Source organism: Anomaloglossus baeobatrachus, chromosome 4 (assembly GCF_048569485.1).
Source record: "Anomaloglossus baeobatrachus isolate aAnoBae1 chromosome 4, aAnoBae1.hap1, whole genome shotgun sequence".
Lineage (NCBI taxonomy): Eukaryota > Metazoa > Chordata > Amphibia > Anura > Aromobatidae > Anomaloglossus > Anomaloglossus baeobatrachus.
Window position 1 is genome coordinate 383402294 of NC_134356.1, and position 25032 is coordinate 383427325.

The following is a 25032-nucleotide window of genomic DNA, read 5'->3' on the forward strand; positions in this document are numbered from 1 at the left end:
AGTGGGACTATAGCAAAGTCCAATAGCCACGTATAGGATGCCACTAGGTACACTGAGTGTGTGCTAGTATAATGGCTTCGTTATAATTAGTTGGAGTGTGCAACGCAGGCAGATGCGCTCTGCAAATGTCTTGGCACTAGTGGGACTATAGCAAAGTCCAATAGCCACGTATAGGATGCCACTAGGTACACTGAGTGTTTGCTAGTATAATGGCTTCGTTATAATTTGTTGTAGTGTGCAACGCAGGCAGATGCGCTCTGCAAATGTCTTGGCACTAGTGGGACTATAGCAAAGTCCAATAGCCACGTATAGGATGCCACTAGGTACACTGTGTGTTTGCTAGTATAATGGCTGAGTTTAAAAAACTTGGAGTGTGCAATGCAGGCAGATGTGCTCTGCTAATGTCTTTGCACTAGTGGGACTATAGCAAAGTCCAATAGCCACGTATAGGATGCCACTAGGTACACTGAGTGTTTGCTAGTATAATGGCTTCGTTATAATTAGTTGGAGTGTGCAATGCAGGCAGATGCGCTCTGCAAATGTCTTGGCACTAGAGGGACTATAGCAAAGTCCAATAGCCACGTATAGGATGCCACTAGGTACACTGAGTGTGTGCTAGTATAATGGCTTCGTTATAATTAGTTGGAGTGTGCAACGCAGGCAGATGCGCTCTGCAAATGTCTTGGCACTAGTGGGACTATAGCAAAGTCCAATAGCCACGTATAGGATGCCACTAGGTACACTGAGTGTTTGCTAGTATAATGGCTTCGTTATAATTAGTTGGAGTGTGCAACGCAGGCAGATGCGCTCTGCAAATGTCTTGGCACTAGTGGGACTATAGCAAAGTCCAATAGCCACGTATAGGATGCCACTAGGTACACTGAGTGTTTGCTAGTATAATGGCTTCGTTATAATTTGTTGTAGTGTGCAACGCAGGCAGATGCGCTCTGCAAATGTCTTGGCACTAGTGGGACTATAGCAAAGTCCAATAGCCACGTATAGGATGCCACTAGGTACACTGAGTGTTTGCTAGTATAATGGCTGAGTTTAAAAAACTTGGAGTGTGCAATGCAGGCAGATGTGCTCTGCTAATGTCTTTGCACTAGTGGGACTATAGCAAAGTCCAATAGCCACGTATAGGATGCCACTAGGTACACTGAGTGTTTGCTAGTAAAATTGCTTAGTTTAAAAAACTTGGAGTGTGCAATGCAGGCAGATGTGCTCTGCAAATGTCTTGGCCCTAGTGGGACTATAGCAAAGTCCAATAGCCACGTATAGGATGCCACTAGGTACACTGAGTGTGTGCTAGTATAATGGCTTCGTTATAATTAGTTGGAGTGTGCAACGCAGGCAGATGCGCTCTGCAAATGTCTTGGCACTAGTGGGACTATAGCAAAGTCCAATAGCCACGTATAGGATGCCACTAGGTACACTGAGTGTTTGCTAGTATAATGGCTGAGTTTAAAAAACTTGGAGTGTGCAATGCAGGCAGATGTGCTCTGCTAATGTCTTTGCACTAGTGGGACTATAGCAAAGTCCAATAGCCACGTATAGGATGCCACTAGGTACACTGAGTGTTTGCTAGTAAAATTGCTTAGTTTAAAAAACTTGGAGTGTGCAATGCAGGCAGATGTGCTCTGCAAATGTCTTGGCCCTAGTGGGACTATAGCAAAGTCCAATAGCCACGCATAGGATGCCACTAGGTACACTGAGTGTGTGCTAGTATAATAGCTTCGTTATAATTAGTTGGAGTGTGCAACGCAGGCAGATGCGCTCTGCAAATGTCTTGGCACTAGTGGGACTATAGCAAAGTCCAATAGCCACGTATAGGATGCCACTAGGTACACTGAGTGTTTGCTAGTATAATGGCTTCGTTATAATTTGTTGTAGTGTGCAACGCAGGCAGATGCGCTCTGCAAATGTCTTGGCACTAGTGGGACTATAGCAAAGTCCAATAGCCACGTATAGGATGCCACTAGGTACACTGAGTGTGTGCTAGTATAATGGCTTCGTTATAATTAGTTGGAGTGTGCAACGCAGGCAGATGCGCTCTGCAAATGTCTTGGCACTAGTGGGACTATAGCAAAGTCCAATAGCCACGTATAGGATGCCACTAGGTACACTGAGTGTTTGCTAGTATAATGGCTTCGTTATAATTAGTTGGAGTGTGCAACGCAGGCAGATGCGCTCTGCAAATGTCTTGGCACTAGTGGGACTATAGCAAAGTCCAATAGCCACGTATAGGATGCCACTAGGTACACTGAGTGTTTGCTAGTATAATGGCTTCGTTATAATTTGTTGTAGTGTGCAACGCAGGCAGATGCGCTCTGCAAATGTCTTGGCACTAGTGGGACTATAGCAAAGTCCAATAGCCACGTATAGGATGCCACTAGGTACACTGAGTGTTTGCTAGTATAATGGCTGAGTTTAAAAAACTTGGAGTGTGCAATGCAGGCAGATGTGCTCTGCTAATGTCTTTGCACTAGTGGGACTATAGCAAAGTCCAATAGCCACGTATAGGATGCCACTAGGTACACTGAGTGTTTGCTAGTAAAATTGCTTAGTTTAAAAAACTTGGAGTGTGCAATGCAGGCAGATGTGCTCTGCAAATGTCTTGGCCCTAGTGGGACTATAGCAAAGTCCAATAGCCACGTATAGGATGCCACTAGGTACACTGAGTGTGTGCTAGTATAATGGCTTCGTTATAATTAGTTGGAGTGTGCAACGCAGGCAGATGCGCTCTGCAAATGTCTTGGCACTAGTGGGACTATAGCAAAGTCCAATAGCCACGTATAGGATGCCACTAGGTACACTGAGTGTTTGCTAGTATAATGGCTGAGTTTAAAAAACTTGGAGTGTGCAATGCAGGCAGATGTGCTCTGCTAATGTCTTTGCACTAGTGGGACTATAGCAAAGTCCAATAGCCACGTATAGGATGCCACTAGGTACACTGAGTGTTTGCTAGTAAAATTGCTTAGTTTAAAAAACTTGGAGTGTGCAATGCAGGCAGATGTGCTCTGCAAATGTCTTGGCCCTAGTGGGACTATAGCAAAGTCCAATAGCCACGTATAGGATGCCACTAGGTACACTGAGTGTGTGCTAGTATAATAGCTTCGTTATAATTAGTTGGAGTGTGCAACGCAGGCAGATGCGCTCTGCAAATGTCTTGGCACTAGTGGGACTATAGCAAAGTCCAATAGCCACGTATAGGATGCCACTAGGTACACTGAGTGTTTGCTAGTATAATGGCTTCGTTATAATTTGTTGTAGTGTGCAACGCAGGCAGATGCGCTCTGCAAATGTCTTGGCACTAGTGGGACTATAGCAAAGTCCAATAGCCACGTATAGGATGCCACTAGGTACACTGAGTGTGTGCTAGTATAATGGCTTCGTTATAATTAGTTGGAGTGTGCAACGCAGGCAGATGCGCTCTGCAAATGTCTTGGCACTAGTGGGACTATAGCAAAGTCCAATAGCCACGTATAGGATGCCACTAGGTACACTGTGTGTTTGCTAGTATAATGGCTGAGTTTAAAAAACTTGGAGTGTGCAATGCAGGCAGATGTGCTCTGCTAATGTCTTTGCACTAGTGGGACTATAGCAAAGTCCAATAGCCACGTATAGGATGCCACTAGGTACACTGAGTGTTTGCTAGTATAATGGCTTCGTTATAATTAGTTGGAGTGTGCAACGCAGGCAGATGCGCTCTGCAAATGTCTTGGCACTAGAGGAACTATAGCAAAGTCCAATAGCCACGTATAGGATGCCACTAGGTACACTGAGTGTGTGCTAGTATAATGGCTTCGTTATAATTAGTTGGAGTGTGCAACGCAGGCAGATGCGCTCTGCAAATGTCTTGGCACTAGAGGGACTATAGCAAAGTCCAATAGCCACGTATAGGATGCCACTAGGTACACTGAGTGTGTGCTAGTATAATGGCTTCGTTATAATTAGTTGGAGTGTGCAACGCAGGCAGATGCGCTCTGCAAATGTCTTGGCACTAGTGGGACTATAGCAAAGTCCAATAGCCACGTATAGGATGCCACTAGGTACACTGAGTGTTTGCTAGTATAATGGCTTCGTTATAATTAGTTGGAGTGTGCAACGCAGGCAGATGCGCTCTGCAAATGTCTTGGCACTAGTGGGACTATAGCAAAGTCCAATAGCCACGTATAGGATGCCACTAGGTACACTGAGTGTTTGCTAGTATAATGGCTTCGTTATAATTTGTTGTAGTGTGCAACGCAGGCAGATGCGCTCTGCAAATGTCTTGGCACTAGTGGGACTATAGCAAAGTCCAATAGCCACGTATAGGATGCCACTAGGTACACTGAGTGTTTGCTAGTATAATGGCTGAGTTTAAAAAACTTGGAGTGTGCAATGCAGGCAGATGTGCTCTGCTAATGTCTTTGCACTAGTGGGACTATAGCAAAGTCCAATAGCCACGTATAGGATGCCACTAGGTACACTGAGTGTTTGCTAGTAAAATTGCTTAGTTTAAAAAACTTGGAGTGTGCAATGCAGGCAGATGTGCTCTGCAAATGTCTTGGCCCTAGTGGGACTATAGCAAAGTCCAATAGCCACGTATAGGATGCCACTAGGTACACTGAGTGTGTGCTAGTATAATGGCTTCGTTATAATTAGTTGGAGTGTGCAACGCAGGCAGATGCGCTCTGCAAATGTCTTGGCACTAGTGGGACTATAGCAAAGTCCAATAGCCACGTATAGGATGCCACTAGGTACACTGAGTGTTTGCTAGTATAATGGCTTCGTTATAATTTGTTGTAGTGTGCAACGCAGGCAGATGCGCTCTGCAAATGTCTTGGCACTAGTGGGACTATAGCAAAGTCCAATAGCCACGTATAGGATGCCACTAGGTACACTGAGTGTGTGCTAGTATAATGGCTTCGTTATAATTAGTTGGAGTGTGCAACGCAGGCAGATGCGCTCTGCAAATGTCTTGGCACTAGTGGGACTATAGCAAAGTCCAATAGCCACGTATAGGATGCCACTAGGTACACTGAGTGTTTGCTAGTATAATGGCTTCGTTATAATTAGTTGGAGTGTGCAACGCAGGCAGATGCGCTCTGCAAATGTCTTGGCACTAGTGGGACTATAGCAAAGTCCAATAGCCACGTATAGGATGCCACTAGGTACACTGTGTGTTTGCTAGTATAATGGCTGAGTTTAAAAAACTTGTAGTGTGCAATGCAGGCAGATGTGCTCTGCTAATGTCTTTGCACTAGTGGGACTATAGCAAAGTCCAATAGCCACGTATAGGATGCCACTAGGTACACTGAGTGTTTGCTAGTAAAATTGCTTAGTTTAAAAAACTTGGAGTGTGCAATGCAGGCAGATGTGCTCTGCAAATGTCTTGGCCCTAGTGGGACTATAGCAAAGTCCAATAGCCACGTATAGGATGCCACTAGGTACACTGAGTGTGTGCTAGTATAATGGCTTCGTTATAATTAGTTGGAGTGTGCAACGCAGGCAGATGCGCTCTGCAAATGTCTTGGCACTAGTGGGACTATAGCAAAGTCCAATAGCCACGTATAGGATGCCACTAGGTACACTGAGTGTTTGCTAGTATAATGGCTTCGTTATAATTTGTTGTAGTGTGCAACGCAGGCAGATGCGCTCTGCAAATGTCTTGGCACTAGTGGGACTATAGCAAAGTCCAATAGCCACGTATAGGATGCCACTAGGTACACTGAGTGTTTGCTAGTATAATGGCTTCGTTATAATTAGTTGGAGTGTGCAACGCAGGCAGATGCGCTCTGCAAATGTCTTGGCACTAGTGGGACTATAGCAAAGTCCAATAGCCACGTATAGGATGCCACTAGGTACACTGTGTGTTTGCTAGTATAATGGCTGAGTTTAAAAAACTTGGAGTGTGCAATGCAGGCAGATGTGCTCTGCTAATGTCTTTGCACTAGTGGGACTATAGCAAAGTCCAATAGCCACGTATAGGATGCCACTAGGTACACTGAGTGTTTGCTAGTAAAATTGCTTAGTTTAAAAAACTTGGAGTGTGCAATGCAGGCAGATGTGCTCTGCAAATGTCTTGGCACTAGTGGGACTATAGCAAAGTCCAATAGCCACGTATAGGATGCCACTAGGTACACTGAGTGTTTGCTAGTATAATGGCTTCGTTATAATTTGTTGGAGTGTGCAACGCAGGCAGATGCGCTCTGCAAATGTCTTGGCCCTAGTGGGACTATAGCAAAGTCCAATAGCCACGTATAGGATGCCACTAGGTACACTGTGTGTTTGCTAGTATAATGGCTGAGTTTAAAAAACTTGGAGTGTGCAATGCAGGCAGATGTGCTCTGCTAATGTCTTTGCACTAGTGGGACTATAGCAAAGTCCAATAGCCACGTAAAGGATGCCACTAGGTACACTGAGTGTTTGCTAGTAAAATTGCTTAGTTTAAAAAACTTGGAGTGTGCAATGCAGGCAGATGTGCTCTGCAAATGTCTTTGCACTAGTGGGACTATAGCAAAGTCCAATAGCCACAGATAGGATGCCACTAGGTACACTGAGTGTTTGCTAGTATAATGGCTTAGTTAGAATGAGTTGGAGTGTGCAGAGGACAAGAGGGTACAGTGGCAGGATTGTGGTGCTCTGGGTAGAGGAATGGAAGCCTGCCTTTCCATTCCCTCCTAATGGTGAAATGCAGGGAGGAAATCCCTGACCTGGGCTACACAGACGCTGGCGCTGTTTGCAGGACCTGTCACCTATGGCTCTCTGACCCTGCCGGTACGAGCCCTTAAAAGGACTGCTAGAATGTGCTCTCCCTAAGCTGTCTAACGCTGTGTATGCAGCGCATACAGCTGTATCGGCGATAGGACAAAGGACGGAACTGCGACAGTGATGTCTGACACCAAAGACGCAGAAGGCAGATAATGGCGATCGTGAAGAAAATGTCCGGTTTTATAATGCAGGGACATGTGACATGCAGATCCTATCACACATGCCGTTGCTTCTCTGCCTCAAAGTCCACTTAGGTGTGTGTGTGTCTGTGATTGGCTGACATGCTGGCCAGCCCCACAAGACGCGCGCGCTTAGGGAAGGAAGACAAGAAAAAAAAAAAAAAAATGGCGATCGCCATTATAGAAACAGCAGTGATCTGAAGGCGCTGTTCACGCACACTATACACTGAAATGTGATAATAGTTTGATTCACAGAGTGACTTACACTATTACAGCAGAAACCAAGCTAAGATTTAGCTGTTTTTTGGCTGCTAGAACCGTTCTCGAACGTTTCTAGAACTATCGAGCTTTTGCAAAAAGCTCGAGTTCTAGTTCGATCTAGAACATGCCCCAAAATCACTCGAGCCTAGAACTGGAGAACCACGAACCACGAACCGCGCTCAACTCTACTTGTGATGAGCTGACTTGTTTACTCTGATAATTTGCCTGGATCTCCACCTCTTGGCTTTTGAATGGATGGACGGACTTAATTTAATTTTCCTACAACATTCATGGCACTCACAAGATGCAGTTTAGCAATGTTCTTGACCAATAGATCGCTATCGATGAGATGGATTATGCGGTTTCTCTTTTCTTGGGAATTCTTCTTCATGGCTGCGCCTCGATTTGAAAAAATGATCTTTCACTTGAAAACCAACCAATAGCACACTGAGCTATTTTGGAATATGAGAACAGGTTGTAATTTGTAGGAAACAGGAAGAAAACAATTTTTCAAATACCAGGAGCAAAACAGTAACACAGCAGTGACATGACAAGAATCTGGATAACTAATCATATACTAAATTGTTGCAAGTCCAATTTATGTATGAGATAGCCAAGATGATTGTCTATAAAATTAAGGTAGTCTCATAAGCAAAGCTGTAGTGGATGGTGAGAATGTAGAGCCTGAAAGTCAAACGTTCAAAACATTTATGGTACACTTTTGCTCATCAGCACTTCTCTTACATTCTACAGTCTATCTATCTATCTATCTTTATAATTCTAGCAATTTTATCCAAAGAAGCAATATCAAACCAATCTAATCAACAATATACTGTGCCATATAACATAGTTCTTTTGAATAAGATTGAATTTGCTTTAGCTGAAAAAGCCTAAATTAATGCCTTGTTTGTAATATTTTAACCAAGGAGCTAATGACATTGGTACAAGGAGTACAGAAGGCAACTGGGTATCGGTGCACCTTATTTAGGGGCTTAAGGGGATTACTTATAAAATACAGGAATAGTAGCACAGTTCGGTTCTGTAATTTAATTTTGTCAAACTTATCCATATGTCTACACGCTCAAGCAAAATTCTTATGTAATGGTCAGTGCATGAGTCAGATTGCTAGTTGTTATTTTTACCTAAGAAACCATCAAACAAGCGGCCTATTCCACATCATGAGAATAGATGGGGTGTCAGACTGTACTATGGTCATGTCAATTAGCAGCCCAGATGGACAGAATGAAAAAAAAAAGAAACTTTCAAATGTTATTCAGTTTTTATTAAATAGATGAAGTTATTAAAAACAAACTAAAATAGCTAATGTAAAGAACAGCTCACATAGTGGTCCATATGGTAATCCTTAGATAACATTTAGGAATCCAATATTTTACAGTAAATACAAATTGTAATACCCCTATATAACAGCAAATTCCATTGTGACATTCATCAGATGGAATTTAGTGTATGCTGAGTCCAGATACCAATGCCAGATTGCTCCAGGTGCAACCAAGCTGTGTGTCTTTCTGTATCTTATCATAGGGTAATACTTCCTCAGACGTTAGGCTCCAGGACCACTTACTAAATCAACCTTCAGCAATTGAACTGCACATTAGCAAAATAGTGAACACTCATTAAAAAAGTGTTTTAGCTAAAATACAAATGATATCACTCTAGAATGTACCCGAATAATTCTAGTATTGGAACATTAGATTACAGAGGTGTGAAAATCACATTGAAATGCAGATGTGTCCATCTCAACTTTCCATGAATTTTCAATTTTTTTTTATTATATAAATGCAATACTTTATCAATAGAATGCACATTACATCCACTGGTGGTAATATATAACATATATATATTATATATATAAATATAAATATATATATATATATATATATATATATATATATATATATATATATATATATATATATATATATATATAAATATATATATATATATATATATATATATATATATATATATATATATATATATATATATATATATATATATATATATATATATAAATATATATATATATATATATATATATATATATATATATATATATATATATATATATATATAATATAACATATAGACATATAGCATATACATACCCCAACAGAGATTGTCGAAAATCATGTTATTTTGTAAAACTGGTCATCTGACTTCACATATCTCAACATATGACACTAGACCATGGAGAAATTTTAGCTGAGCTGAATTGAGCCGTGCTGCTCCAACAAGCTGTGTACTTAATTATTTTCTTAGTAATTTTTATTCATTTTACTCACTTATATAGCACCATTAATTCATAGTGAATTACAGATGTAATCATCACTGTTCCCATTGGGGCTCACAATCTAATTTCTCTATCACTGTGTTTGGAGTGTGGGAGGAGACAAGAGGACCTAGAGGAAACAAACCCATTGGGAGAAAATAGGAACCTCTTACAGATGTTATCCTTGATGGTATTTGAAAATAAGACGACCACTGAGCCATCATGCTGACCCTATACACTATAAATAGAGCCATACCATCTACTTGACCACCACCTCATTTAAACTTCTCACTGTAGTCATTAGATATTTTAGTCCTATACTATTCTAGTTCAATGTCCATTATGTGAAAATGTTCTTTTAAAAGAGTTGTTCCCATTCATCTCTGCTGCAGTTTGTTAAAAAAAAGCCACATTTTACTCCCCCTTCCCATGTCCAGTGGTGAGCCTACAGTGATGTTCTTGTTGTCAGGTATTGACTGCGGCTCTGACATCATGTATGCAGCAGCCGACCAATGAGCTCACAGGCTTTGAGTTGGGAATATAGTGTACACGGGCAGACCTACAGAGCTCACTGATCGGGTACCATGCTGTTGACGTGAAGTCAGCGCACCAGTCAATACCAGACATTGGGAGTAGCAATGAATCTCAGCTTTGGGTCTAGGTGTGGTGATTAAACTGGGATTAGTTTTTTGTTATTTTTCATTTTTTAGAAAAACTGCAGCTGGGTAATTGAAAATGACAACCCCTTTAAGTGCTCCAATAGGTAAATGTTATAAAATATTGGATATGTTAAATTTTATTGAGTGTCAATTTCATGGTAGCTTTTCAACAATACTGTCCTGAGGAGGTAGCTGATCTGTCCAATAAAAAAGGGCAAACCTAAGCAATAAACTATTTAAAGTGACACCTGTTCTATTCTGCACTTCTGCCAGAACATGCATGCAAAATAGCATTAGAATTTTACATAAGTGCACCCATAGCAGAGATGACATTCAGTTTTTGTGTAACTGATCCACCACAGTATGTAAGTAATGGTCATAATGCCCTTGCTGTAAGGCAGACTCTGCTGCCATGCTCCATATGTTGTGGTCATGCCCTAACCTGGTAGTAATCTGAAGAGGGGTAGTTGGAATTATTAACAGAGTATATCTGACTGAGCTAAATTTCAAACCCTTTGTGTGTATATTGGGATAAATTGAAGATCTGACTGTAGATGAGGAGGGAACGCTAGCTGTATCCCCCTGTATGCTATTCATGGCTAGAAAACTGATAGCACAATACTGGATCTCAGACCAAACTCCAACTATTTCAGAATTTATTAACAAAATAAACTGATTGATAAACTTAGAAAAGGGGATATACTTGAAAAAGAATTGTATTCCTACATTTGACAAAATATGGGCCCCTTAAGCCTGCATTACATGTTACGATTTCGCATACGATATTGTATGCAAACTAAACCGCCCCATCGTATGTGTGGCACGTTCAATTTTGTTGAATGTGCCGCACAAACGATTAACCCCCATCACACGTACTTACCTTACATATGACCTCGATGTGGGCGGCGAACGTCCACTTCCTGGAGTGGGAGGGACGTTCGGCGTCACATTGACGCCACGAGGCAGCCGGCCAATAGAAGCGGAGGGGTGGAGATGAGCGGTATGTAAATATCCTGCCCACCTCCTTCCTTCCGCATTACCGGCCGGGAGCCGCAGGACGCAGGTAAGATCTGTTCAATGTTCCCGGGGTGTCACACACTGCGATGTGTGCTGCCTCGGAAACATTGCACAACTGCACGTTCAATTCATGAGGAATGAACGACATGTATGCGATGAACAGATTTTCGTTCAATCACAATCACACGTACCTGTCACACACTACAATGTACCTTACGATGCCGGATGTGTGTCACTTACGACGTGACCCCGCCGACACATTGTAAGATATATTTTAGCATGTAAAGTGGGCTTAAGATTGGTGATTCAGTTCTAACGTTTAGGGACCTGTTTAGATTTCACCTTGGTCTGTTCTAAACTGAAGCTGAGAATTGAGCCCTGTTGATTTTAGTCGCAAAATGTTATAGTGAATCATTTGCTTGAAGCTCCGCCATTGCTAGCACTGTGCATAACAAATGGCCGGTAGGAATAATATTAACCTCCATTTGCTTTTTTACCTAATATCTCTTTTTTCTTTCAAAAAGCTGCGACTCTTCAATACATGTCTTACGTACTTATTGAATGTGTGCTGGGTGACTGGGATGGGAGATTTGGGGTTTGGTAATTCCATATTTGTGTGTAAATTAGATTTTGAAATTTTCAATAAAAACATTTTGGTTCTAAAAAGTAATGGTCATAAAATAGAGTTAAGGCTGCTTTATATGCAGCGACATCGCTAGAGATGTTGCTGGTGAAAGCACCCGCCCCCGTCAGTTGTGCATCACGGGCAAATCGCTGCCCGTGGCTCACAACATTGCTAGGACCCATCATACATACTTACCTGCCTAGCAACGTCGTTGTTGCCGGCAAACCTCCTCCTTTCTAAGGGAACGGTTCGTGCGGTGTCACAGCGACATCACATGGCAGCCGTCCAATAGAAGCAGAGGGGCGGAGAGCAGCCGAATGAAAGTCACTTCCACCTTGTTGCTGGAGGACGCAGGTAAGCTGTTGTTCCTCGTTCCTGGGGTGTCACACGTAGCGATGTGTGCTGCCTCAGGAACTACGAACAACCTGCATCCTGCAACAGCAACGATATATGAGATTAGAATGATGTGTCAATGATCAACAATTAGGTGAGTAATTTTGATCGTTAGCGGTCGTTCGTACGTTTCACATGCAATGACGTTGCTAACGAGGCCAGATGTGCGTCACGAATTCCGTGACCCCAACAACATCCCGTTAGCGATGTTGTTGCGTGTAAGGCCCCCGTTAGGCAAAAAGATTTGCATGAGCTTCCCCAGCAGCCACATTGATACTCCTACTACTTCCTGTATGAACTCTAGTGCCACATATTGAAAGTAGCAATCCTAAAATTTAATATTGTTACTTTAACAAGTCTTACCATTTGACTTAGCCAAAGCAGAATATGGAAACAGTGTTCGAGGTGTTGCCTCTCGTCAGTGCAAAGCATGAAATTGATTTGGATATAAGATTCTCATGAAGCCAAATCACATCTCCTATTTTCACTGATGAGCGGCAAAACCCCGAAACACTGTCTGCAAACTGAGAACCTGGTTTGGCTTTTATCCTAAGTCTTGCTAAAGTGTCGAGGCTGAATTTTAGGATTGCTACATCCTATAGGCGGGATTACAGTTCAAGGCTTGTTCCTCTCTGAAGAGCATCTCTAATACTAAATTACAAATATCACACAACTTCATTTTCTATAAAAACAAATATTTTAATGCAAACACTAAAACAAATACTTGTTATTTTATCTACTGGTATATTGTATTGTCCTTATGTGTATACACTCCAACTATACTTCTTAAGATACTAACACAAAGCAGTACATTATACCAGAAGAAATAAAAAGTTGTTTGATCAAGTTTTAGCAAATTGTGGTCCAAAGATGTGATATTGTCAATTTTGGTCCTCCTGAATAAAAGCAAGTCTGTACCTCTGAAACTTCCACAAGGGGTATTTGTGTTCACTTACAGACTACGTTGTAATTTTTCAAGGTTACAAATAATCATCTTCTTAATTGAGGAAGAGCTATTACTTTACCAGTTTCTAAAGTATTAGTAATGTCTGCACATTCTGCCAGATGCTCTATACTTCCATTCTGTGTTAACATAATATGCATTATCTATACACTATATACTTAGTGAATACATACGTATATTCATTACTGATATGTATATGAAATGTATGTGTAACATTCCATTAGTGACTAACTGTAAAGAGATGTGGAATATACTGACACTATATAAATAAAATTAGTATTATTATTACCATAGATCTGCCTATCTCGTAAAGAACTTTACAGGGTTTTCGTTATTTACTCCTTTTTATGGAATTCATTCTGTGTGTAAAACTAAGATGTACAGCATTATATACCCTGTACCACTCTGCAGGGGCTGGCTGGCACATTTTAGCCTGGGGGGCAATCATAAGGCAATAGCCCTCAAGTTGCGGCAGCCCCCTTTGGTCTGTTTATCTCTGGCCACTGCATTAAAGCAGCAGTGGTAACAGGCATTATGAACAGACTGCTACAAATATATTGGAACAGATCCTTGCTTACTGCGTATATAGATACTGTAACAGATCTAAGATGACTACATAGATATGGGAACTGCAAGGAGCTTACTACAGAGATATGGGAAAAGAACTGAGCTTACTACAGAGAGAAGGGAGCAGAACCAAGCTTACTGCAGAGATATGGAAGCAGAACCGAGCTTCCTACAGAGATAAGGGAGCAGAACCAAGCTTACTGCAGAGATACAGGAGCAGAACTGAGCTTACTGCAGAGACAAGGAAACAGAACCGAGCTTACTACAGAGATATGGAAGCAGAACCGAGCTTACTACAGAGATATGGAAGCTGAACCAAGCTTACTACAGAGATATAGGAGTATAACTGAGCCTACTACAGAAATAAGGGTGCAGAACCAAGCTTACTACAGAGATATGGGAGCAGAACCGAGCTTACTACAGAGATAAGAGAGCAGAACCGAGCGTACTGCAGAGATAAAGGTGCAGAACCAAGCTTACTACAGAGATACGAGATCAGAACAGAGCTTACTACAGAGATATGGGAGCAGAACCGAGCTTACTGCAGAGATACGGGAGCAGAGCCGAGTTTACTGCAGAGATATGGGAGTAGAGCCGAGCTTACTACAGAGATAAGGGTGCAGAACTGAGCTTACTACAGAGATACGAGATCAGAACAGAGCTTACTTCAGAGATATGGGAGCAGAACTGAGCTTACTACAGAGATAAAGGAGCAGAACCAAGCTTACTACAGAGATAATGGAGCAGAACCAAACTTACTACAGAGATAAGGGAGCAGAACCAAGCTTACTACAGAGATATGGGAGCAGAACCGAGCTTCCTACAAAGATATGGCAGCAGAACCAAGCTTACCACGAGATATGGGAACAGAACCAAGCTTACTACAGAGATACGAGATCAGAACTGAGCTTACTACAGAGATACAAGAGCAGAACCGAGCTTGCTGTATAGGTACGGGTACAGAACCAAGCTTACTGTACCCATGCAGGAACAAAATCGTACTTACTCAGTCTACTACATAGAAACAGCAACAGAAGCAAGCCTCCTGCATAGCTACGGGAATAGAACAAGCTTACTGTATAGGACATAGTACCAGAACTAAGCTTACTGCTTAAATATGGTACCATAACTGAGCTTACTGTATAGATATAGGAGCAAAACCATGCTTACTACATAGATACAGTACTGTAACCCAGCTAACTACATGTACAATTACAAAGCTTAGGCTATATTTTCAATGTGAAACTCGTACGAAACACAGATGTCACACGGACTATACACTGATGCCATCTGTGTGCTGTACGTGTTTTTCACGGCCCTATAGACTTCTATTGGCCCTTGTCATCTGTGCTGCCGGAAAAAAAAACATGTCTCCGTAGGGATCACACATGGTCTGTGTATCAGGATTAAAACAAAAGAGAGCAAAAAATAGGGTAATAGGGTAAAATATATGGTGAGTTAGGTAAAATTGAAACCAGTCATCTGGCAGGGTTGGGGCAGGCACAACTCCTCTATAGGGTATAATTTAACGGCGGTTGTTGCAGCTCCTTGTGAATAATCTGGAAGGTACTGGAGAAAGAATGGATGTATTGCTGCGCTACCACCAATGTGAAGAAGTGTTGATTAATATTAGTAATTTATTTTACAGGTCGACGCGTTTCTGGGATTAATTCCCTTTCCTAAGGACCAACAACCAACTTGTTGATTTCCATGGTCCTGAGGAAGGGGACTTGATCCTAGAAACGCGTCGACCTGTAAAATAAATTACTAATATTAATGAACACTTTTTCACATTGGTGGTAGCGCGGCAATACATCCATTCTTTCTTCAGTACCTTCCACACAGTATACAGCATACATACGCACACACACAGAATACAGCCATATACACACACAGCATACAGCCGTATACACACACACACACACAGCATACAGCTGTATACACACAGCATACAGCCATATACACACACAGCGTAAAGCCATATGCACACACACAGCATACAGCCGTATACACGCACAGCATATAGCCGTATACACACACACACAGCATACAGCCATATACACACACACTGAACACAGCCGTATACACACAGAGCATACAGCTCAATACACACACACACAAAAGCGTACAGCCATATACACACACACAGCATACAGCCGTGTACACACAGCATACAGCCATACACACACAGCCATATACACACACACAGCATACAGCCGTATACACATATACACAGCGTACAGCCATAAACACATACACATCGTACAGCCATATACACATACACAGCGTACAGCCGTATACACAAACACACAGCATACAGCTTTACCCACACACAGTGTACAGCCATATACACATACAGACACATATAAAGATATAGTCACATATGAGCATATACCTATTTGAAAAAATTCACATGCAAATAGTCATACATACACAGACAGACACAATCCTATACTCTCAGACACACACATAAATAGACACAATGCTATACACACACGTATACTGGGGGGCTTTTACTTTTGAAGATTGGGGGACACTTCTCTCCAACTCTCCCATGCGGTCCACAGACTTGTTTGTGTCGGGGGCGGGGGCCAGCTTCCCCGTCGCGGGGGCTGCTCGGGGAGATCGCGCCCCGGATCCGGTGCCTTCTCCTCGGTGGCTCAAGTGGGGCTGGACCCGGGGCTCGAGCAGCGCTCCTCACCCACGGGTGAAAAGGGGAATTGAATTGGATTTTTGTGATATATAGAGAGTTCGTGACACCACCCACGGGTTGTGGTGATGGTGGGCACCACTGCTGCTGGTGACGGGGTTCCCGGGAGCGATGGCGGGGAGCAGCTAGGTGTTGACCCCTCCGTAGGTAGGGGCTGTTGGTCCCGGGGCCCCTAGGATGGGAGGTTTCCCGTAGGATGGGTTTGCAGGGTGCAGTGTTGCGGTGCAGCGCAGCACGGTGCCGGATGGCACAGGTGTACTCACTCAGACACAGATGGACAGAGTCTCTGGTAAACCAAACGGCCGGATGGACGGGGCCCACAGCTGGCTGCGGTGTTCTCCCTGGATGGGTTGATGGTGGCTGTGTTTTCCCTACACCTGTGTGTTGTATCTTGACTCCAATTCCTGGGCACCGGTAGTCCGCTCCCCGGCATATACGTGTCGGAGGAGCCCGTTTGCCCGCAGATGCTGGCCCTGTGGATCTCTGGCCCTTGGCGGTGGCGTTTATCCGGAACGGTTGGGGTGTTGCCTTCAATCGGGACTTAGGTGGGAATGAACCCCTGAGGTCCAGACCACAATCAGGAAATTTGACTAAAGGTTGGCTTTAAGCCTAGTCGGGGTCTGAGTACCCTGCCTGGTGCTTGGCTCAAATCGGCACCCCGGTTCAGTACCGGCGGGTCACCGCCCGACCCCGGTCCTACCGTTCCACTGACCGTCACCAACTCCTGCAGATGGCCACCACCATCTGCCTACCTTGCTGGACGTGCCTGGGCTCCAATGCAGACACCAACAGTTTCACTCCTCACTCTCTACTGCCCACAACCGGACTCCCTACTGTGTTTTCCAGGCCTGTGAACTCCTCGGTGGGTGGGGTCAACTGCCTGGCTCCGCCCCACCTGGTGTGGACATCAACCCAGGAGGGTGGCAACAAGGATCCAATGCGTGACTGGTGTGATCTGTCCAGGGAAGGGGGGGTGTATGATGTTGCGTCTGTGACTACCTGGCTAGTCCAGGGCATCACATTTGATGGTAAATCACAGTGGGCTAAAGGACCTATGGTGACGTCATGCCCATGTGATCAGAAGGGCACACAGCTTATGCCAAAAAGAAACTCCACGTGGTCCTGGAGTTGTTTATAATAGAACCGGAGGTCTGAGGTAAGACCCCTAAATGAGGGAGGGGCGCAGGGGGAAAATAGGGGAATTTTGCATGATTATAGTGGATGAGATTAAAAATAGCCACGCCCACTAACCAAGCCGGTCACACCCACTACCCGGGCAGGTTCTTCTAGCCACTAGGATGTAGCCGCAACCCCGTCTGATGCTCCTCTTTGGTGGCACAGAGGCAGCACATGCTACAGGAAACCATTATAACACACATGGCTGCGCGCAGTGAATTGCGCGCGGCCATGTCTCCTGCACTTTGTGGCCACCAGCACTGTCTGTGCCTGTAATGTGTCAGTGTGCCGGCCTGGCCACATCACAGTACAGGAGACATGGTCGCATGCAGGTCACTGTGCGCGGCAATGTGTGTTATAAATGACATTATGCACCAGGCCCTCTACAACAGCTGGGAGAGCAGCCCAGAGGGAAATTGCCCTCCTACCTCCTGGCCCAGTCCGCCCCTGTCACTCTGGCACTGCCATAATCTATGTTATATGGCCACTGCAGTGATTTTACGATTGCAAAGTTTGGCCCTTGCAATCAATCACTAGTTTCAGTGGTCTTGAGTCATCTATAGTATTATGGAAAGGTTTTAGGTCTAGTATGAAAAAAATGCCATAATGGAAGAATGCTTTCAATAATAGAAGTGTTAATAGTTTATTTTTTATAAAAAAAAATGCAAAGTGAGTAAACAAAAGAGAAATCTAAATCAAACCAATATTTCGTGTGACCATCATTTTCCTTCAAAACAGCATCAAAGCATCAAGATATTTTTGCACACAGTTCATGTATTTATCTTATTTATTTATTTATTTATAAAGCATATTCCACAGCGCTTTACAGACTTCATCATCACTGTCCCAACTGGGGCTCACAATCACAATTTCAGATCTTTATGTCTTTTGAAGGAACTTGGCAGGGAGGTTGTTCCAAACATCTAGGAGAAGTAACCAGAGAGCATATTTACATGTAGGCTTGTGCAAATCCTTCTATCTCTTGATAAAATCACATACAGACTCATTGATGTTGAGATCAAGGCTCAGTGGTGGACATATCATCACTTCCAAGACTCCTTATTTATTCTCTTTTTCTTAAATTTCCAACACCATTTGCTGAAATCCAGCCCCAATCTTGCAGTAAATCTTCATCATGTTGCACTTTAAATTCAAGACACACATGCCATTCTGTTAGAGACAAAAATTTCTAATTTTTACTGGTCCAGATCAACTCCTGCCATTTTTCTGTACCCCAGTTCTTAAGTTTTTGTGTATGAGTTTATAATATTTAATTTGTTTTGTGTATGATTAAGGCTATGTGCGCACGTTGCGTACAAGCCCTGCAGAAATTTCTGCAGCGATCTGAAGAGCACATGTGCGCTTTAGATCGCTGCAGAAATGTCCGTAGTGAGCGCCGATTCCATGCGCTCTGCCTGCAGCTCCTCCCATAGACAGAGCAGGAGCTGCCGGCAAAGCGCAGGAAAGAAGTGACATGTCACTTCTTTTTGCGCAGCGCTTCGGCAGTAGCCGAAGCGCTGCGCTCTTAAACGCCACGTGCGCACGGCCCCTGCACAGTCTCCATAGACTGTGCAGGGGACGCAGGACGCATGCAGTTACGCTGCGCTACAAAGCGCAGCGTAACTGCATGTTTTTACGCGACGTGCGCACATAGCCTTACTTGGCTTTCTTTCCATATAGCTTTTTGGCCACAATTGTTCCATGACCTGATTTCCGACGAAACAGCACATGGATATAGCTGAAGGTCTCACTGATTACTAATAGTCCTTAACTGATGGTGCTGCTGGACATCTTCTGATTTGAGATGGAAGCAAACATGATGATCCTTTAATCTGCTGCTGTGTCCTTGGCCAAACAGTGCATTTACTGTCCTCAATGTTCCAAATTTTTTGGTACTTCTTCAAAAGTACTTCAACAGTACATCATAAAACCCCCAATCTGCTGTGAAATCTTAAGGCCCCCTCACACACAATGAGATCGCTAATGAGATTGTTGCTGAGTCACAGTTTCTGTGACACAGCAATGATCTCGCCAGCGATCTCGTTATGTGTGACATCTACCAACGATCAGGCGCCTGCTGTGAGATCGCTAGTTGTTGCCAAATGATCCGGACCAATTTTTTCAAAGGCGATGTCCTGCTTGGCAGGACACATCGTTGTGTTTGATGCTATGTGACAGGGTCCCAATGACCGCCGAGATCATTATACAGGTCACTACTGCGACCTGTAGTGTTTCTGCGTCGTTGGTAAGGTCTGACGGTGTGACATCTCACCAGCGACCTCCCACTGACTTACTAGCGATCCGTATCAGGTCATATCGTTGTTGGGATCACTGGTAAGTCGTAGTGTGTGACTGGGTCTTTAACCTGGGAGAGACCTTGCATATGCAGTATAACTTCCTTTATCTTTGGTATCCTTCATTTGTTCATTCCTTTAAAAAGTTACATGCTTGGCTCCATATTGCATCTCTGATGCGTAACAACTGCCTTTAAGCCTAGTGAAATCTACCCTTGCCTCGTAACCGTAACCTGTCTAAAAACCCTTATTGGCCAATCATGTGAGGGATCAAAATTAGCATACAACTGTACTATACAAAAAAGCTTATTTATAATATTGTTTATATGAACATATGATATGTTTAATATAAATGCATGGTATCATTTGTATAGTTTAATCCATTTGGCTGTTTGTTGTTCCATATACTAGATTCTATTATTAAGCACAAAACAGCCAAATCTATTAAAATACAGAAATGATACCATGTATTTGTACTAACTATATTGTTTGTCCATATCAGCAATATTATAAGTAGACTGTTTTTGCATAGTACAATTATATGCTAATTTTCAGCTCTCACATGATTGGCCCAAAAGGGTTTTTAAACAGGTTATGAGGCAAAAGTAGATATCACTAAAATTAAGGGCGGTTGTTACGCCAGAAAGGGGCAATATGGAGCCATGCAGGTAACTTTTTAAATGAATGCACAAATAAAGGAAACTAAATTTTGAATGTTTTTGCAAGTGCCAGATCTTTTTCTTCATTTTTTTCCTAGACAAAATGTGGTCATGGAAAATATTCTCTTGATTTAGATTTCTCCTTTGTTTTTTAATTTAGGTTTTTGCTAATTAATAAAAATAAACTATTGACATTTTTATTTTTCAAATCATTTACTTACTTTGCAGCATTACTTCCACTCCTGCTTACAACCTTTGCACAATTTTGTACATCGGCATGACAGATTAGCCCAGTGATTGGCTGAGATATAACTACTGTGATCATGTTAAGAAAGTCCAGAGGCAGCAGCCAAGAGACAATTCAGGAGCAGTAAAGCACAATGCTAATGTTGTTACACAAAGGATGCCTTTATCATAAAAAAATGTAAAGCTGGAAAACTCCTTTGTTATCCAGGTGGGATGAAGGTGGAGGGTCTGAATTGGGCATAGGTTTGCAAGTTCATCAGTGAATATTGCAGTCGTTGACTTCTCTTTGCTTCTCTCCACCAGCTTTGTTCTCTGCTTTTTTACAATGGAGATAATAAATAACATTTATTCACTAATATAGCGATATTAATACCACAGGACTTTATTTACATCAGAAACACTGTCCCTATTGAGGCTCACAATCTAAATTCCTTATCAGTATGTCTTTGGAATGTGGGAGGAAAGTGGAGAACCCGGAGGAAACGCACGCAAACACGGGGAGAATGTACAAACTCCTTGCAGATGTTGTCTTTGGTGAGATTTGAAGCTAGGACCCCAATGCTGCAAGACTGCAATGCTAACCACTGAGTAAAAGTGCTACCCATTTATGAAACATTATGAGGCAAAGCCTCTGTCTCTGTTGACAGTCAAGAAATGGGAGCGGTGCCGGTGGTAACAGTGAAAAGTAGACATTGACTGCAAGTGCACTGATACACAAATCAGTGCACTTGCAAACCTAATTTGCACATCAGGCTCTTTTTTTTATCACTGGTATGTTTTTATATATGGATTAAAACTTTACTGACTCAAAAATATTACTTTTTGAATTTTGGATGGTTATCTTATTCATTTTAAACAAAATGTTTGGGCAAATGTATGTAACTATGTTTAATAGAGTCATCTACTTTTATAAGCATAGGCAAACAGTAAAAGAGTTGACATTTTGGAAGTGGACCAGGTTAAATGAGGGCATGTTGTTGACTTTCATAAAGCATGTTTATGGGTAAGTACTGTAATTAGTACACAGGATTAGAAAAGCTGGATAAAGACTTTTACTTATTATAAGATTTTCAAGACCATTATTCATAATCTTGGTAATGCAATTCACAGTAATAAAAAATAGACTACGCAAAGTAATAAAAGTTACAATTTGGATGAATGGCATCATGGTTCTTCTCTTGGCTACAGTAAAATGTACTTAAACATTAGTTAGATACAGTAAATGCATGTGGCAAAAATGGAGAATGGTTTAACATCTTTTAATTAGAGTAATGTGAGATTTGGTCCCTATAAGATTGTATTCTTATAGAATTAGAGCCTCTCTCTTGTCCTTTATCATTTATAGCCACTTATTCCTATTCAAGCAAATAGGGTTGTACAGCAATTTCAGATGCCACACAAGGGCAAAAGTGGCACTGTTTCTGGAAAGTAGGCAAATCTTTCTTTTTTTCAAATTTTAGACTAACTTTTTAAGTTGCGCTAGACATGAGATTTCAGTCAAACACCAGGCTGGATAATCTGACATGAAACATATTTTTGGTTGATAGCATTGCACACGTATACATTTACATAAAATATAGCATTTAAGGAAGTAAAAATAGATAAAAAGAGCATTATTTTTAAGACTATATGTTCTAATTGGTCATTACATTGGTATTACAAGCTATGAGTGATTTGAAGCCAACTGTGGAATCACCATTTCAATAAATCACCTATTAGTAATTTGCATGAAAGGACTTGATTAAGTTATAGATGCCGATTAAAATAATTTGATTTGTCTAACATTTATGTCTCATCGTTTGTCAGAGTTAAAGTCTAATATTTAGAGTTGAGTGAGTATCGAAATATTCGTGTTTGCGATACTCGTAACAAGTGCTGTGTACTACTCGCGTATTCGTTGTGAATAGCGAGTACAATGCAAGTCAATGGGAAATGCGAGTAACAATCAGCAGAAAATTACTTGCATTTCCCAATCAGCGGAAAATACTTGCATTTCCCATTGACTTGCATTGTACTCGCTATTCGGAACGAATACCGGAAGTAGTACAAAGTACGCGTTATGAGTATCGCAAACACAAATATTTCGATACTAATATTCAGTTTATTTTCTTATTTTTTACTCACTGACAAAATACTTAGGGCCAAATTGGGAAATCAAAGTTAAATGATAATGACAGGTAGTGCATATTGGAATACTAATATGAACATATGAGGAGCATTTACAAAAGATAATTGCAATCACAATACCCTTCACAAGCTCATCCAGCTAACATTTTTTAGATAAAAGTTTTCTAATAAATTTAATACCATCTTGATTTACTGTAGTTTATTGACTTATTTATATTTAATTATGTATGGGAGGAAAAGTCAGTTACGTTTTATGGAAACAGTCAGACTAATTCATTTTGCTATAAGGCAGTTCTTATGTATTACTTTGGTATCTGTTATATATAAGACACTTTATTTACTACTGCACTTAAGATTGTGCTAGCCTTGAAGAATCTGCAACACAACATCTGACCTAAAAGCATTGAGTATCCTGTAATTATAGCCTCATATTTCCTTTAATTTATGTCTGCGGCACAACAATTACACATCACACAAACACAAATTATATTTTCCTTCCAGTTCTTTAATCCTGATGTGTAAAACCATTCAATTTTAGTTTGGCTTAAAATTGCTACATTAATTAATGTCCTTAGTTTGCTCCATTGAATTCATGATGAGTACAGATATTTTTTTAGAATGTTATACGCAATTTCTAACTTTAACAGGTAAAAAGATGAATCACTTTGAGCCATGGTCATCAGATAGATGAATAAGAGGCGATTATGGTGACCTGTGAGCAAACAGTTCCCAAATGTGATATGCAATGATGCTCTCCAATTTTCAAACCTGTCAAATAGAAATTCTTTCTTCATAAACATTCTAAACATTTGACTTATAAAGAATATCATCTTACCTTTATAGGACAGGCGAAGTCTTGGCTGGCTGGTGTCAGTGGCCAAACAGGAAAATATATGAAGTCCAAGAAATAGCAAAGCGTTAATGAGAATATATGCCATGCTGAAGTCTGTGTGGCTCTCCTTAGGAAAGACTTTAGTTTCTCTGCTGGAGTTTAGAATACAGCTTTCTTTTCAGCGCCTTGTATTTCTCCCTGAGGAATCCCTTCTCTTCCTAGTACACATTTCCTATTTGTCATGCCTCATTAGGATGTGTACTACAGAGTGGTCTCTTTATGACATTTGTTTACAGACAGACATGTCATTCCTCAGTCCTTGCCAGTGCTGTGCTGTCTCCTAGTCCTGTGTTCAGAATAACCAGGCAATCAGTACATACAAGCCATTTAAATAAACGCCTCCTTGCTACAAGCTGCTGAGAAATCTGTTCCTTGCTATGACCTGCCAGACGGTTCGTTTTAATTCACCTTTCACCCTATGCAATTAGAAGGGGGAAAAAATGATTTTTAGGAGCTGTTAGATCCTAGCAGCGGGGATGCTCGGCTGTAGACTGCCCTCTCCAGCTCATGAGATCAGTGAAAGATGAGGGAAAGTGCTGCTCCTCTGGCAGGCGACTCCTACTAACTGCACAGTAGCTGTTTGTGTCATTGCCCAATTAACATTTTTTCGCAATTCACTATTTTGCTAGGCTAAGAAATTGTATTTGACTACACAAAAAGGCAAAGTCCTGCGCTTTTATTAATTGTAACAATTATTTATACAATGTCAAAATATGTAGGATATATATATTTACATTTGGATTTTATTTACTAGAATCTTAATACCGGTACTTTATCATTCAACTGAACTAATTTAAAGGGCATCTGTCACTAGAGTTCACAATACAAACTGCATACATTTTTAATTGGACCTCCTACATCTAATTAGGCTGGTTTACATAAAAAAATGTAAAAACCCATACAATCCTTTATGAAATTTTGCCTGTTAAATATTAAAATAAAAATGTTATTAATCAGGCTCCACCTGTACTTAAGAAATTTTAATTTGAGGATTATTCAGACATTTTGGCATGGCTTTTCAAGATAAGTACACCAGTCTTAGGCTGGTTTCCCATCAGCATTTTTCTGCCTGTCGGCAGAAAAACGCAAAACGCATGTTGCCAGATCCGTTGTCAACTCAATGCACTGTCAATGGACTTGCGACAACATGCGTTTGCATGTGGCTATGTCAGGATCCGGTGAGTTGCAGTTTTTTATCGTGTAGCAAAAACGCAACATAT

At 41.6% G+C, this 25032-nt stretch overlaps 1 protein-coding gene across 2 annotated transcripts in view; it reads right to left on the minus strand.

Moving 5' to 3' along the window:
* Positions 1-24345, minus strand: part of SEMA3E (semaphorin 3E) — a 391499-nt gene extending 367154 nt beyond the window's left edge. For both annotated transcript variants that reach the window (XM_075345228.1, XM_075345227.1), the window contains exon 1: positions 23756-24345. In XM_075345228.1, the coding sequence (XP_075201343.1) occupies positions 23756-23858 (103 nt within the window). In that variant the 5' untranslated portion in view covers positions 23859-24345. The remainder of the gene's footprint in view (positions 1-23755) is intronic.
* Between the last annotated feature and the right edge of the window lie 687 nt (positions 24346-25032).